General features: G+C 41.2%; 1 protein-coding gene across 4 annotated transcripts in view; it reads left to right on the forward strand.

Moving 5' to 3' along the window:
• Positions 1-17,120, forward strand: part of LOC143983987 (phosphatidylinositol 3,4,5-trisphosphate 3-phosphatase TPTE2-like) — a 103,836-nt gene that overhangs the window by 30,645 nt on the left and 56,071 nt on the right. For all 4 annotated transcript variants that reach the window (XM_077484211.1, XM_077484210.1, XM_077484208.1 and 1 more), the window contains exons 3-4: positions 12,364-12,438; positions 13,834-13,881. In XM_077484211.1, coding sequence (XP_077340337.1) covers positions 12,364-12,438; positions 13,834-13,881 — 123 coding nt within the window. The remainder of the gene's footprint in view (positions 1-12,363; positions 12,439-13,833; positions 13,882-17,120) is intronic.

Consider the following 17,120-nt stretch of genomic DNA (forward strand, 5'->3'; position numbering starts at 1 on the left):
ATACGCCCCTTTCCGCAGAGAGCTATCCCGGAAGTGGGTACAGATACCTGTACTGTACAGGTATCTGCACCCCCCTCCCCCCTGAAAGGTGCCAATTGTGGCGCCGGGGGAGGGAGGGTTCCGATGAGCGGAGGTCCACTTTAGGGTGGACCTCCGCTTTAAAATAGCGTTCATTTAAATAGCAGAAAATCTGGGAGAGTTGAAGTACATCTGCTGTGAATGAATGAATGACTTATATAGCGCTACCTATACGAACTGAATCGCCTCTGGGCGCTTTTTCTTGCCACCGGTGTCCATCTGCAGCTATTTATGTGGTCCTTTAACCTGTAACCTACAGCAGTTCAGAATCCCATCGGAGATTGAGGGTTTCTGTTGATAATGAATGGTCATCACTAATTGTGTGCACAGTGTTATTGCCCAATTTGTAATTCTTTTATTGGAGAGATGTATAGGAGACAGAGGCCTGTTTGCGTGTATGTACCCTTCTCCGTTATCACAATTGTTTAGTGCCTCAAGGCACATGATATCACCTTTTGATGTCTACTAGTTCCCTGACTAAATAAGCAGACTTTTAGATAAAGTAGACATTTCTTCATTTCCACACAACAGTAGAAATTGATAGTCTTATTATTATCATCTTTTACGTATAATGGCGTTTCAGTTCTGTTTTAGCCCTTGTACACACGGTCGGACATTCCGACAACAAAATCCATTGGATTTTGTCTGATGGATTTTGTCCGAAACTGGTGTTGCATACACGCGGTAGGACAAAGTTGTCGGAAAATCCGATCGTTCCTAACGTAATAACGTTATTTAGTTACGACGGGACTAGGTTCAGGCTAGTAGCCAATAGCTTTGGTCTATGAATTTGATCTGAGCATGCGTGGCACTTTGTCCAATCGGAATTCTCTTGTCGGAAAATTTTTATATCCAGCTCTCAAACTTTGTTTGTCGGACATTCCAATGGAAAAAGTCAGATGAAGCCCACACATGGTCGGATTATGCGACAACACGGTCCAATCGGACATTTTCCGTCGGAATGTCCGACCGTGTGTACAAGGGCTAAGACTTTATAGAAGAACATTAAAAGACTGGTGCAAGTATCTTTCATGATCTTTATCAATATTGTCAACCTTGATCTCCTTTTCATGATCTGTACACAATTGTTGGTCACTGATAGATTAGGGGTGGATGCTTTATGGTTTATACTCTGACCAGATGTGTGCTTGTTAGATAATGGATATTCATTTTTATCTGTTGCATTGTTATACTTAGCTGTAATTTGAATATCTCAGCATTTGTGCATAATCATGTTGATACAAAACATGTATCATTTTTCCAATTATACTTTTATTTCTGAATTATAATTTATGTATGACAACATTGTTAACCTTTATTCTATGCCTTTTCATCCTGATAAAATCCTTTAAATGTGACTAACACATACCTCCTAACTTTTTGAGATGGGAATGAGGGACACCTATCAGCAAAAGTATGCAGGCATAGGACACACCCCTTGCCATGCCTCCTTAAAGGAGAATTCTATAAAAAAACAAATGCTTTTTTTACCATTAATATGCCTTTATATTGGCTTTTGGAATTTACAAATGCAGCAATTTAGAAATCAGACAAAAGGTTTAGTGCTGGAAAACACTTTTTGTTAGCTAAAAAGTGCATTTTATATACAACTATATAGATCAGATCAAAATGAGGGACAGATGAGGAGGAATGAGGGACAGTTTTGTAACACTGTGTGTAGCGGCGGCTCCTGACGAGCACGCGCTATGCGTTTTTCTAAAGTTAAAGTTGCCTAAACTGCAGTTTGGTTTGTGTATCTAAATTGGGCCTCAGCATCAGTCTGACTGGACTGTGAGATGTTCAGCCTGGCCACAGGGGGCACTGTCTCTTCTGGCAGGCATGGAACTATGGTCTGGTTATGTATTTAAGTTACTCTCTCTCGGAGCCCGCCCAGTGGGAGTGGCGCTCTTGCTGTGCTTTCTGGGAGAGGGTATTTAAGATGTGGACGTCACTTGGTTCGGGGTTCCGGTCCAGAATGAGGTGCTGACTTTATGGTCCTGGTCCTCCTGACCAGCCCCCAGGAAAGCTATGGCCTGGGGTGCGGATCCACCCGACTTTAATGTCTCGGGGCTGGCTAGCCCGAGGCAGGGAAACTAAAGGAAGGATTCTGACGTGGTTGGGTGCCGTCTCTAGTCGGGAGAGACCCATTGTACTTCAAGCAATCCAGGGGAGGACTCTTCAGAAGATCACCATGTACGGGTTGGTTTTCTTAGCAAGAGCCTGGAAGGGTCATCGTCTTTGACAGAGACATTATCTTGTACGTTTCTACAACAACGTCTGTGGCAGAGACTTGTCCCTGAGTAAGCACCAAGTTGGCTGCTAGGCCTTGTGATAGAAGGACTGTCCAACCTGAGTGATCATCCAGTTGCGAATGGCTATTCTCTGGATGCAGTCAAAGTAAGCAAGTTCTTCGACGATTTTGTTTTACTTTGACACTAAGAGTACCTGAACTTCCTTTCCAACCCTCTGATCCCAAGTTGAAAGACTGTTCAATTGTCTAAGTTTTGCAAATAAAATCCATTCAAGTGGATCTATTGTCAGTCTCAAGTTACTGGGCCATTTACCACGGGACATCCCCTAGACATGCAACAAGGAGAACGGAAGGTAACGGTAAACCCAAAAATAACAAGCAGCTCCTTCGGGGGTTAGTGCTACATGTGCATGAGCAAAATGAAGCTCATGAGATCTTGATCCTCATTTGATGCATGCGATGTACAAACTTAATTTAATTTGCCCCAGATTTTGAAGGAAGAGCTTTTTGTTTTTTTAATGCAACAGATGCATGCAATGATATATAGTGCATGTGTGAGATAAGGCACATGACATCATGCGTTTCATGAAACGCATATATAGTATGCAGTAAACTTTTCAAAATGGTGGCACAGGAAACGGGACCCAGGCAGCACAGAGGCAGGATGAAAACTGGAAAAATGAAGAACAAAAAAAATCAAAAAAATCACATGGACATATATAAGTATACATGTTTATTTTTCCTGCCCCCAATATACCTTGTATCATTCTTGACTGGAGCATTATTTCCACACACATAGACCAATTATGTTAACCACTGTTTACCACATAACTATAGCTGGGACACATATATATACTATATGTGCAAGGTTCCGGACTATCATTTCTGAACGGTGATAGCTGTGTTTTTGGTTTTCTCTGGATTCTGTAGTTTTGGATCAGAACCTTCAATCTGAGGTGCCTGCAGCTTGTCTGAGTACACAGGTATGCAGGGTTGTTATACACAGGTTGGCCCTAATGCAATGGCCAGTCAGATGATAGTAAAGAGGCTCAGACTGGAACTTTTGCAGAATTTTAGCACCCGGCTGAAGCATAGAAACCCACAAATGCAGATTCAAGGCTATAGTCAAGACAAGCCAGAGTCAGCAACAACCAGCAGCAATTTGGTAACAATTTGGAAGGCAGGGGCAGGGTTAGAAGCCAGGTTGGGGTCAATATCAGATGGGCTGGAGAAGTACAAAAACAGCTAGCAGAGGACGAAGTCAGCAACAAAAGATCAGGATAAAGCAGAGTCAGGAGGTGATTTGAGTTAAACAGGATGCAGGTCTGATCACGAGTCACAGGAGCTGACGTCCCCTAAGCAATTCTCCTTAATTCGGCTGTGCTTTAATTAGGCCTCAAGACTCTAAAAGCTAGTCCTGGACTTATGCCCTAATTCACTAAGCAAACATTTGCAAAGGCACACGCAGTCTTGATATGCACTGGCTCATGAGTTGCACTATACACACGTGCAGATTTTTGGGCATAGCCTTGTACTCGATAATGATGACAAATATTCTTATCCCAAGGACTCGGTTCTTGGTAGGCATTGTACTTTATTCAAGTATCTGGATAATACATTCTTGTAATTCTTAATGCATTTTAACTTATAGTTTTCCTGCATTTCATAGCTGCTTAAAGAATTCCAGGCATGATACAGTTTTACATAGTTACAGCCTGGATCAATGTAACTATACATACAGTATCTCACAAAAGTGAGTACATCCCTCACATTTTTGTAAATATTTTATTATATCTTTTCATGTGACAACACTGAAGAAATTACACTTTGCTACAATGTAGTATTGAGTAGTAGTAGTGAGTGTACAGCTTGTATAACAGAGTCAATTTGCTGTCCCTTCAAAATAACTTAACACACATCTATTAATATCTAAACCACTGGCAACAAAAGTGAGTACATCCCTAAGTGAAAATGTCCAAATTGGGCCTAAAGTGTCAATATGTTGTGCGGCCACCATTATTTTCCAGCACTGTCTTAACCCTCTTGGACATGGAGTTCACCAGAGCTTCACAGGTTGCCACTAGAGTCCTCTTTCTCTTCTCCATGACAACATCACAGAGCTGGTGGATATTAGCGCTCTTCCACCTTATATTTAAGGACGCCCCTCAGATGCTCAATAGGGTTTAGGTCTGGAGACATGCTTGGCCAGTCCATCACCTTTACCCTCAGCTTCTTTAGCAAGGCAGTGGTCATCTTGGAGGTGTGTTTGGGGTCGTTATCATGTTGGAATACTGACCGGCGGCCCAGTCTCCGAAGGAAAGGGATCATGCTCTGCTTCAGTATGTCACAGTACATGTTGGCATTCATGGTTCCGTCAATGAACTGTAGTTCTTCAGTGCCGGCAGCACTCATGCAGCCCCAGACCATGACACTCCCACCACCATGCTTGACTTTAGGCAAGACACACTTGTCTTTGTACTCCTCACCTGGTTGCCGCCACACACGCTTGACACCATGTGAACTAAATATGTTTATCTTGGTCTCATCTGACCACAGGACAAAGTTCCAATAATCCATGTCCTTAGTCTGCTTGTCTTCAGAAAACTGCTTGCAGGCTTTATTGTGGATCATCTTTGCAGACCAATTTGATGCAGTGTACAGCATATGGTCTGAGCACTGACATACTGATCCCCCACCCCTTAAACCTCTGCAGCAATGCTGACAGCACTCATACGTCTATTTCCCAAAAGACAACCTCTGGATATGACGCTGAGCATGTGCACTCTACTTCTTTGGTCGACCATGGCGAGGCCTGTTCTGAGTGGAACCTGTCCTTTTAAACAGCTTTATGGTCTTGGCCACCAGGCTGCAGCTCAGTTTCAGGGTCTTGGCAATCTTCTTATAGCCTAGGCCATCTTTATGTAGAGCAACAATTATTTTTTTCAGATCCCCAGAGAGTTCATTGCCATGAGGTGCCATGTTGAAATTCCAGTGACCAGTATGAGAGAGTGAGAGCGATAACACCAAATTTAACACACCCGCTCCCCATTCACACCTGAGACCTTGTAACACTAATGAGTCAGATGACACTGGGAAGGGAAAGTGGCTAATTGGGTCCAATTTGGAAATATTCACTTAGGGGTGTACTCACTTTTGTTGCCAGTGGTTTAGACATTAATAGATGTGTGTTGAGTTATTTTCAGGAAACCGCAAATTTACACTTTTATACAAGCTGTACACTCACTACTTTACATTGTAGCAAAGTGTAATTTCTTCAGTTTTGTCACATGAAAAGATATAATAAAATATTTACAAAAATGCGAGGGGTGTACTCACTATAACAATGTATAACATATCTGGCTGATACTCCTGGATGCTGGAAATCACTTAATTAAACACCACTACTCCAGTAGTCTCCAATGACCTCTGGGTCCCATGACGGGAGGCTGGCCTGATGAATTGTAAACACAGGAAGTTGGCCGCTCAGCAAAGGCACCATTCTGAGAAGGCTTTGCATTCTCTGAATGAATGCAAAGCTTTCTCTGATTGGACAAGGTGGAGAAGTAGTGGAGTGATGCCATAGACCCAGAAGCAAGTAGAAATCACTGAAGTAGTGATGTCTACTTTAGCCATTTGCAGATTCCAGGGGCATCGGCCAGGTATTTAATATAATCTACATATGGCCCAAGCTGGATCAATGTAACTATGTAAAAATATACCATGCCTGGAATTCTTCTTTAATGATATGTAAAGTATGGGTTTATTGGTCATCTGAAGGCATGCCTACTGCTTAATGTATATTCATAATGAAAAAACATAAGCCGCGCTTAAACAAAGAAAAATGTGATCAGCTACTTGTACAGTAGTATTAAGATATACACTATATAGGGTACAGTGATATTAGGATATACACCATATAGGGTACAGCAACCCTTTAAAAATATGTGCGTAATATAGAACACATATATATTATTGTTCTAGATTCAAAACTTCGCTGCTGTGATTCGCTATATATAATAAGAATGCATGACATAACTTATAAATACGAAAAATATATAAAACATCAACACCCAGTGTATAAACAATAAGTCCGTGTATAGAACGCCAAAATGATTGACGTAAGGCTGTAAATATATTATATATAGCGAATCACAGCAGCGAAGTTTTGAATCTAGAACAATAATATATATGTGTTCTATATTACGCACATATTTTTAAAGGGTTGCTGTACCCTATATGGTGTATATCCTAATATCACTGTACCCTATATAGTGTATATCTTAATACTACTGTACAAGTAGCTGATCACATTTTTCTTTGTTTAAGCGCGGCTTATGTTTTTTCGTTTATCTATTTTGCTTGTATGTGATACAGTGAAGCCGCAGCTGAACACCTTTGATATCTTTTATCATTTAAGAAATTCACAATTATTTTACACACTTCACAATCTTTCACCTTAGCGCAGTTTGTTTCCCCCTTTTTTTTCTATATTCATAATGGCTGATAGAGTTGGGGATATAGATTGGTTCTATTTGAGATGCTCCAAGCTGATGTGAACCCAAGCTGTGTGTTTGTGGGACATTTGTATCACTATCATAGAGGGGTCTCCTCAACTAGGAGAATATTACTGAATACTAAGACAAATATTGGGTTGATTTACTAAAACTGGAGAGTGCAAAATATGGTGCAGCTGCACATAGAAACCAATCAGCTTCCAGGTTTTTTGTCAAAGCTTAATTAAACAAGCTGAAGTTAGAAGCTGATTGGCTACCATGCACAGCTGCACCAGATTATGCCCTCTCCAGTTTTAGTAAATCAACCCCACTGTGAAAACAAATGTTAATTTGCTGAAATACAGGAATCTTAGGCCATAGGGCACCCTTTATACGGTACAGTGTCCCCTTTACACAGTGACCACTTTACACATCACAACATGCCCTTTACATAGCACAGTGCCCCCCTTTATACAGCCCAATGCCCCCCTTTACACAGCCCAGTGCCCCCTTTACATATCACAATGCCCCCCTTTACACATCACAGTGTGCCCTTTACACATAACAGTGTCCCCTTTACACGGAACAGTGCCCCCCTTTACACATCACAGTGTTCCCTTTACACAGTGCACCCTTTACACATCACAGTGTTTCATTTACACATCACAGTTCCCCCTTTACACAGTGTCCCCTTTACACAGCACCATGCCCCCTTTACACATCACTGTTCTGGCTCTCTGAGGAGCGATCGCTGGTTGCCGGTGGACATAGCGGCCACGTGTGTTGACTCCAGTGTTGCGCCGCCTAGAGCTCTTACAGCAGCTGATGTACACCTACAGCGATTCGTGTAGCCGTGCCAACCTGCCGCAGTATAATGACGGCGGCTGGTCGGCAAACGGTTAAGCATGGCCATAGGATTGTTTTTTTATAATTAACACACATGTGAACGAGCCCTAAGAGAGCAATAAAAGCAGAGGATCTAACATTCCCACATTCTCTCCAAACCTAAAGCAGAGTTTGTTGGGAATAGAACTTTAACCTGATAAACAAAGCATTTCCAAAATAAAATGCTTAGCTGGCACAGAAGTTAACTTGTCTGAATCTTTATATAGGGAAGTCCTTAAGTTTAGTATGTAAACAGATAAGACGCTGATCCCTTACCAATACTGATGAAATGTTCAATATTGACTATAAATATTGGTTTGTGTTGACATTCTTTACCACGTACTTTGCATTTTATTTGAAGGTGTTTTGCTTATCATTGCCAAATGTTTCAAATAATACTTGTCAGCATGTCAGGCCTTAAAGTGGTGTCCCAGCCCCCCCAAAAATGTAAAAAAAAAAATTTGAGTCACCTCTAAATGCCTGTTGCTAGGGGGTCCCTCGTAGTCTGCCTCCTTCAGTGCCCGGGCACCCGACGTCACTTCCCCTCGGCACAGTCAGTCATCTGGGACACGTAACAGGTCCCAGATGGCTGCGCGGCATGTCACGTGCATGCGCAATGGGTGCCCGGCTGTGAAGCCACAGCCGAGTGCCCACAGTAAGAATGCCGACGCTGCCGAGCAGAGGGGGGGACAAGCGGAGCTTTGTTCCCCCGCATCGCTGGACCCTGAAACAGGTAAGTGTCCAATTATTTTAAAAAATACTGCAGCTGCTGACTTTTTTTTTTTTAAGGGACACCCCACCCTTTAAGTGGTTCTAGGATCTGCTTAATACCCCTCTTCCCTGCCAGTCACATTTATACAGCAATCGGTGTAATTTTTTATAGCACGATCGCTTTATAAATGTGACCAGTTGTACTGCAGCAGAATGGATCGGCTGGGCGAATGACGTTATGTAACGCCGCTTCGTCCTGTGGCCACTAGGGACATGCGCTTGCCCCCTGCTCACCCACGGAGCCAATGCAAGTGCCCGGCGGTCGTGATCACCTCCAGGCTCCCGCGGTTGCTCGGGGCACACGGAGAACCAGGATCTGTGCGTGTAATCCGTGCGTGTTCTCTGAGGGGAGAAGTGACAGGTCATATGTTCATACAAAGTATGAACAGCGATCTGTCATCTCCCCTACACAGTCCCCTCCCCCCTTCAGTTAGAACACACACTTGGGAACACATTAACCCCTTGGTTGCCCCTAGCATTAACCCCTTCCCTGCCAGTGATATTTTTACAGTAATCAATGCATTTTTATAACACTGATCGCTGTAAAAATGCCAATGGTCCCAAAAACGTGTCAAAATTGTCCAACGTGTCCGCCATAATGTTACGGTCCCGATAAAAATAACAGATCACTGCCATTACTAGTAAAAAAAATAAAATAATAATAATAATAAAAATGCCATAAACTATCCCCTATTTTGTAGAAATTATAACTTTTGCGCAAACCAACCAATATACGCTTATTGCAATTTATTTTTAGCAAATATATGTAGAAGAATAAATATCGGCCTAAACTGAGGGGAAAAAAAATTTTTTTATATATTTTTGGGGGATATTTATTATAGCAAAAAATTGCGTTTTTTTCAAAATTGTCGCTCTTTTTTGTTTATAGTGCAAAAAAAAAAAAAAAACGCAGAGGTGATCAAATACAACCAAAAGAAAACTATATTTGTGGGAAAGAAAGAACGTTAATTTTGTTTGGGCGCAACGTCGCACAACCGCGCAATTGTCAGTTAAAGAGATGCAGGGCCGAATCGCAAAAAGTGCTCTGGTCAGGAAGGGGGTAAAATCTTCCGGGGCTGAAGTGGTTAAACGTGGAAATTTGTTATTTCGGGAGATTACTTCTGCACTTCTGAGTCATCCCTACTACTCCAACCACAAATAGAAATGGAATGAGCTGACTTGACAATATCGACTGGGGTGGGGTGCATCTAAAAGTAACACCTGGAACTAAATTTATTTCGGATTCATACCTTATGTTATGATTTGGAGATTCTGATAGATCCACCTCCATCCAACCCAAGTACAATCAGTAGGAATTATCTTATTTCACTTGTATACCTTACTGCAGGGGCCTCCAAATTTTCTAAACAAAGGACCAGTTTACTGTCCTTCAAACTTTATGGGGGGAGGAGAACTGTGGCCAGTGGGAGAAGAAAATGTCCTACCGTTAATGGGATTAAACAATGCCCCATCATTGGTATAAGGGGGTGTATGGATGAGCGAGTTTGGGGTGGAGGAACTTGACTAACCTGCACAGTCCTGACCTCAACCCGATCACCCAGGCCTTCTTGTCCAATATCAGTGCCTGACCTCACAAATGCACTTCTGAAAGAATGGTCAAACACATTCCCATAGACATAGACAGTTTGTGTGCATGTATCCCAATACTTTTGGTAATATAGTGTTAGACTGCATATTAAGCCTAAGTTTGTTCTAAAGGATGACTTTTTTTACCTTCATACATTCCCACCCCTTTGAAAATTGATATCACATTTGCTTTTCACCAATCAGCTGGTACCTTTCTAGTCAGCAAGCTGTCCTTTATAATTAAGAATAATGGCGTGCTTATAACATGGCTAAGTTCTTTAAGAACTCTCAGGGGCAGACCAACAAACACTGGTGATTTATTCACATTAAGTTTTTCTAGTCTTTTTTGAATACTGGTACCTGTCAGCCCCAGGCGTACATTCAATATATTGTTATTAATATTACTGCCTTGTTTATTATACCCCTCCTTTTTATCCGCATAAACTAAGAAGAAAGTATTTAACACAGTTGCCTTCTCCCTGTCACTTGTGACCAATTTGCATCCATCACTTTTTATGGTGCCAATTTATTCTGACCACACCTTGTTATTATTATTGTTATTATTATTATTATAATGTGGGATTTTTCTTACACTCCTTAGCCATCTGTCACTCGAAGGGGGGGGGGGGGGGGGTTGGTTTACTAAATGTAAATAGACTGTGCACTTTGCAATTGCAGTTGCACTCATTTTCCCCACAGCTTAGTGAATATGGTGAAGGTTTGCTGATTTCTATAAGCCAATCATGTGCTGGAAAAATGCTGTTTTTCTATTGTCCTTGCACCTGATTGGGTATTATTTAGGAAGTGAAGCTTCACCACATTCACTAAGCTCTGGAGAAAATGAGTTTAACTGCACTTGCAAAGTGCTCAGTCTATTTGCCTTTAGAAAATCAACCCATAGCCTATTTAAAGTGATTGTAAGGGTTCGTTAAAAAAAAATCAAATAACAAACATATCATACTTACCTCCACTGTGCAGATCGTTTTGCACAGAGTGGCCCCGAACCTCGTCTTCTGGGGTCTCTTGGCGGCTCTCGCGGCTCCTCCCCACATCAGATAACCCCTTCGGAGAAGTGCTCTCCCAGGGCGTTACTTTGCGGGCGCGCTTCCGAGTCCTGTATTCGGCGTCCATAAACGCATGTAGGACTCAGCCTCACCACCCCCCCGGCGCCCACATAATTGGATTTGATTGACAGCAGCGGGAGCCAATGGCCTCGCTGATATCAATCTATCCAATCAAGAGCCGAGAACCCTGGGCAGAGAGATAGCGTGTCCCCGTTTCACAAGTTCTAGGGCTCAGGTAAGTAAAACAGGGTGGGCTGCCAGGTGTTTTCTCACCTTAATGTATAGGATGCATTAAGGTGAAAAAACATGAACTTTTACAACACCTTTAAGCTCCTCTGATTGCTCTCTTGAATTTCTGTTTCAATGTTTTTATTGAAGGTTAAAGTGATTCTAAAGGCTCAAGCCCACATGAAGGTAAAAAAGCTTCTCTGTTCAGTAGCCCACCCCCTCCCCTAAATACTTATGTGAGACCCATCTCAATTGAGTGATATTAACGAGAGACTCGGCTCTCCGGGGGCTCTCCCTCCTCATTGGCTGAGACAGCAGCAAGAGCCAACGGAAGTAAATCAATCGATTGACTTTTGTTGAATGGACATGTAGGAAAAAAGCTACTTGATCCAGGGCAGACTGACCTATGTATTCTGACAGTGAAGAAGAGTCCCCCCCATTGTCAGAATACAATAGCACAGCGGGGAGGATTCGTCCCACTGGTTGAACTAAAAAACGGAGTTATGTATAGCCAGCTTTAGATTATGGAAGTCAGGATTTCAGGCCCCCTAAAAGAGTAGAGTTAGCAGCTCTAGCCTCAAAGAATGTTCATTTTATACCACAAGAGAAAGGGAAGTAGAAAGAGGGAAGTTGGAGAGGGAAAGGCACTGGGGTTGTGGAAGGAATGGGGGGGTTAATATATGGAAAGAAGGGAGATCAGATTAGAGGAGGGGGGGTAAAACAGCTTTTGTTACAAGAAGAGAAGACATATTGCCACTGAGACTATGTAGATTTTAGGCAGTATTAAATACTAGTAAAGAACTGTATTCTGCTCTGGTTTGGAAGTCTATTCAGTAGTCCCGGGTTTTCCTGAATTTGTCCTCTCGATGATGACGAGAGGCGGTGAGGTCCGTGGTGGGAGAATAGGTTTGTTCACTAGGTGGATTAGTAACAAATGTAGGCTGGAATGGAACAGGTTTCTGAGTCCAGTAGGGGCTGATAACTATTATTTTTCTTTATTAAACAGGTTTGCTAAGTCTGAAGTAAAGGTTCAAATAGATGATGGGAAGAATGATGCAGAGGAGCCAGCAACATGGACCAAGTAAGTGTTGTGAAAGAGCCCTTGCAGCAGATGGCAGCACTGAGTGGTGCCATAAACTGGTGGATACCCAACCGGAAAGTAATGGAAACATGTCAACCTTTGGGAGACACTAGCTTTATTCAGAGAACTGATGCATAATAGACACTGAAACAGTAAAAACACATAAAATGCAAAAATAATTCAAAAACATTCCTACTGCACAACTAATAATTAATACTGCTAGAGAATTATCTTTTTAATATTTCAGCTGAACCCATTCCGCGGCTTTTGGTTTACATGGGGTCATCTACCAAGTCACTAGTTATAAGACTTTGGAAGGTGGCCACTGAATGGCAGTGGGATATTTTCACATAAGTCTTCCAGTGTCTAACACAATGGATACAATAATTTCTGGTCCAAGAACTCATCAGATTTTTAGTTAGCATTTCCTAAATATAAAGTCATATACAGTAAATTAGCATTTTTCTAGCACTGCTATATACAGCTTCCAGTCAATGGTTGTTAAGGAACCAGCAAATGCTGGCACTGCCCATGTCCTTAGCGTCAAATGACATCATCCGATCCCATACATTTGCTTGCCAGAAATCCCCGACCATGTAAACAAAGGAGCAGGTACAGCGAGGGAATCACTGACCAAATATGGCTTTGTGGCACATATTCTGATAATCCCTGGTCCAAAGACCTTTACAATCAACATGGGGACAAGGTTCTTTGCCAGTGGCCTTGTATGGTTTAGGAGGGGGAAGGGGGGCATGCTAGTCTCCCCCTTTTCCTGGCCTGCCAGCCTGCATTCTCATAAACTAGCCTAATTTGGACCTCACATTTTTGTATTTTTCTTTTGTAGGGTTGACCTTTAAAATCCATACCAGACCCTCATCATGGATAAGGGGTCGGTATGTATTTTTAGGGGTACCCAATGCTGTTTTTCTTGTGGGGTCCCCCATTAACATCTACACCAGAGGTAAGCTGCTAGAAGCTGTCAATTACTTTCCATTTTTTTTTTTTGTAAATGTAAATTTTGCTGTAGTAGGTTGTATGCGTCACACAGATGCACCACATCACAGACAGATTATTGTCTTCCCCCAGACATGCTAACAGGAGGGATTTGATGTTGTTCTTTATTATTAAAATTGCTGCTCCCTGACAAAACTGAATGTTTTAAAAATCTATTTTTGCTTTCCTATATGTTATCCATTGAGATTGGGTAAACAAAAAAAAAAACATGATGTGATTATGTTATACAGCTTAAAATACATTTTCCCATTTGTGTCTTGGTTTAGTGAAGTGCCTCTGATCAGTGCTGGACTACCCACACAAAAAAAACATTGTCTAAAAAAATAACAGCAAAATAAATAAGAATGATATTAATAATTACCTTTCTTTTTTATTTTCCAGCAATTTGAGGAAAATTATTGCTCCATTAGTAATGTCATTTGGATTCAGGTAAGAAAGATGTGATTGTAACTAGATAAAGAGTAACTCCAGGCAATACATATTTTTTTCTGGATTTTTTATTTTTTTTGGCATGGTGCTTGATCAACCATAGCGTTTTCCTTGAACTTGGTGGAAAGGTCTCCTGCATATTTCTGGCAATGCTATGACATTGGTTATCATTGTCCCTGCCTGTTTGTAATCCATATACTCCTATGGAGAAAACACGAGGTCCATGTGTACTCTGCATAGACACAAATGGTCAGCTGGTAACAACAATAGCTCACAAGCTATCATAGCCCTACCAGGCATGTGTGAGACCTCCATTCCAGGGTCCAAGACAGTAGTGGAGACCCCCTTTCCCTACTCCATTTAAAGCAGAGTAATTACCCCCAATCACTAATGGCAGCTGTTTGCATACTTTGCAGCAGCTGTTCAAATTTTTGGTACCATGGGAAAACCAAGGGGCCTATTTATAAAAAATAAAATAAAAAATCAGTGTGCTAATGTCTCAAGTATCCCCACAGCCATCACAAATAACCACATAATTTGTGTATTGTGTTTACTTCCTATGGTCATCAGCTCCACCTAGTGGTATGTTCTTGATTAGGGTAAAATATTGCATTGTGGACACTAGATGGAGCTGATTATCATAAGAAGTAAACATTTTATTTAAATTAGGGGGCTTTTTATGACAACTGTGTGAATGTCTGCGATGTTCGTTCAACAAAGTCTTTATAAATAGACCCCAAGTATCTGTGTCTCATTCTTTGGACACCAACCATACCTACCATCCAGTAAAATAATATTGTGAAGTATCGGTTTATAACATTGTGCTCTTAAGCTATTTAAGACTTTTCCTTGTTAGCTGACATATAATCACACACATGGGTTGGACTTGATGGACTTTTTTTGACCTTACCTGCTATGTAACTATGTAGCTGCAGAGTCACTTGCTGCAGAAGGGTAAACCAGTAGTGCTTATACAGACACGTTTCCTGATTCTGACTAGTAGGCTAGAAGAAATTGGCTTGGGTAGCCAAATGTTGTATGCCTGCAGGCTCCATAACATGAATTGGCTCCTGCCAATGGCTTCAGCTATAGAACAACATCCGAGACATAAAAACACATAATAAAAAAACATGCTTAAAATAATATATTGTTGGAGATATGCACTTGTGATAAGTCACTGTCACTTGATGTGTTTATTTTGAGTCAACTTACCGTTTTACCAAAACACAGAAAAATATGACACATCACATTTTATTCTGTCCTTAATATGTCCTTGGTAGTGTTTAGAAGATTTTTAAATGTATTTTTTATGTTTGAGAATGCTTATTCATTGCTTATTATGATGGCTTGAAGATGGTGCCTGCCATGCTTGTTGATGATATTTTGTGGCACGTTATCAGACGTCATTGTATTTTAAATGGATCCATTTTAGGCATTATACACTGGGGCAGTGATGTCAGCTTTTAAAATCCTGCATCCAAAATCTCCTGCAGTGAGAGAACTCATGTTTGCCCCTCTAATCTCCAGTGACTCCTGCTTTATTTAAGCTTTTTCTTTAGAATTTGACACTTTGGAATTTTATTTTCATTTAGTTTAGCAAACTGGCTGAAAATAAAAAAAATCAAAAATGTGTGCCGCGCTTCACACTGTTACCACATTTTCTTTCTGTGCAATGAATTATATATCAGAACAAAGTATACATACTATGGATTAACAAAATTATTACTGTGCAATAATACAATCAAGTAAATAGTACATACTAAATAATAAAGTGCGGATGTGCCGTAACAAGAATTTGATTCTACTGCAAATTTTGAAAGGACTCTTCATTGATGGATTATATACAAAATACATCTGAATGATTGAGCAATTACGTCGCAAGCACATCCGCACTTTATTATTTAGTATGCACTATTTACTTGATTGTCTTATTGCACAGTAACAATTTTGTTGATCCATAGCATGTATACTTTGTACTGATATATAATATATTGCACAGAAAGAAAATGTGGTAACAGTGTGAAGCGTGGTACAAATTTGATTTATTTTTATTTTTTTAATAATAATAATAAAAATAAAATTATCAGATTTCTCTATCCACAAATGAGGAAATCCCCCACTGGAACATTGTATTCTGACAGCGGAACTGAAGCCGCTGATTGACACAAGTTTCCTATGTCGTCTGTTCAAGTTCATCAATGGTGGCTGGTCCACAAGGGGCGCTGCACCATCTGTGTGGCCTTGCGCTGTGCAGGGCACCAGACTTACAGGTCTCTACCAGGTCTGCCACCCCCTCACAAGCACGTGACCACAGCCCGAGGCTGCAATCGGCCTGTTTTATGTTGTCATCCCATCCTGAAATACCAGCGAATCGACTTCCTGCCCTTGCCAATCAGGACAGGAGGCTGAAGACTGGGTCAACACAGAGTGCGGACCTCAAGGGGCCCGCCTGCATGCCCTCCAAAATCCTGCAGCACCAGCCGCCACTGCTAATAAACATACGTAGATCTCATAATTGACTGTAAAACAGGGATGTCCATACACAGATCAAAATTCTTCCGGTTCCTGCTGAGACAAATTAATTTTGATCTTTCAAAGGCCAGCTTAAGACTTCATGGGTCACAACACAATCCATTGGATCAAAATGGACGATCCATTGGGTCACAACACAACTGTGTGGTGTCACGGCACTGCTAATGTGATTATCACACAGTTAAAGTGGAAAAATAACAAATCTACAGGGAGGACAAAAAAAAAAAAAGCAACAACAAAAATGCATCATATACAGTATGTTTATTTTGCCCATTTCACATTAAAGTAAAAAAAAAAGCTAAAGCTTTTCAGTTTTAATCCTACGTTTACCATTTCTTTATTATCTGAATGTAACCTTGATGAAATTTTATTACAAATTTATTGAATAGGAAAAAAATGGCTAAAGACAACACTATAACTGCACCAAAATAGAGATGTACATATTTATGTCTGGCTGATGGAAAATTAATAAAAATGACTGCTTATGCTGCGTAGACACACGACCGGACTTTCCAGCAGACTAGGTCCAACAGTCTTCCCGACGGACTTTCGGTGGAGTTCTGACGGACTTTCTGAATGAATGGACTTGGCCACACATGAACGGACTAAGTCCGCTCGTAAGTCCATTTGTTTTGAACGTAATGACGTAAGACGGAACTAAACAAGGAAGTTCAATAGCCAGTAGCCAATAGCTTCCCTTGCGTCGT

Source organism: Lithobates pipiens, unplaced genomic scaffold (assembly GCF_037356315.1).
Source record: "Lithobates pipiens isolate NorthernLeopardFrog02 unplaced genomic scaffold, aLitPip1_a1.2 Scaffold_16, whole genome shotgun sequence".
Lineage (NCBI taxonomy): Eukaryota > Metazoa > Chordata > Amphibia > Anura > Ranidae > Lithobates > Lithobates pipiens.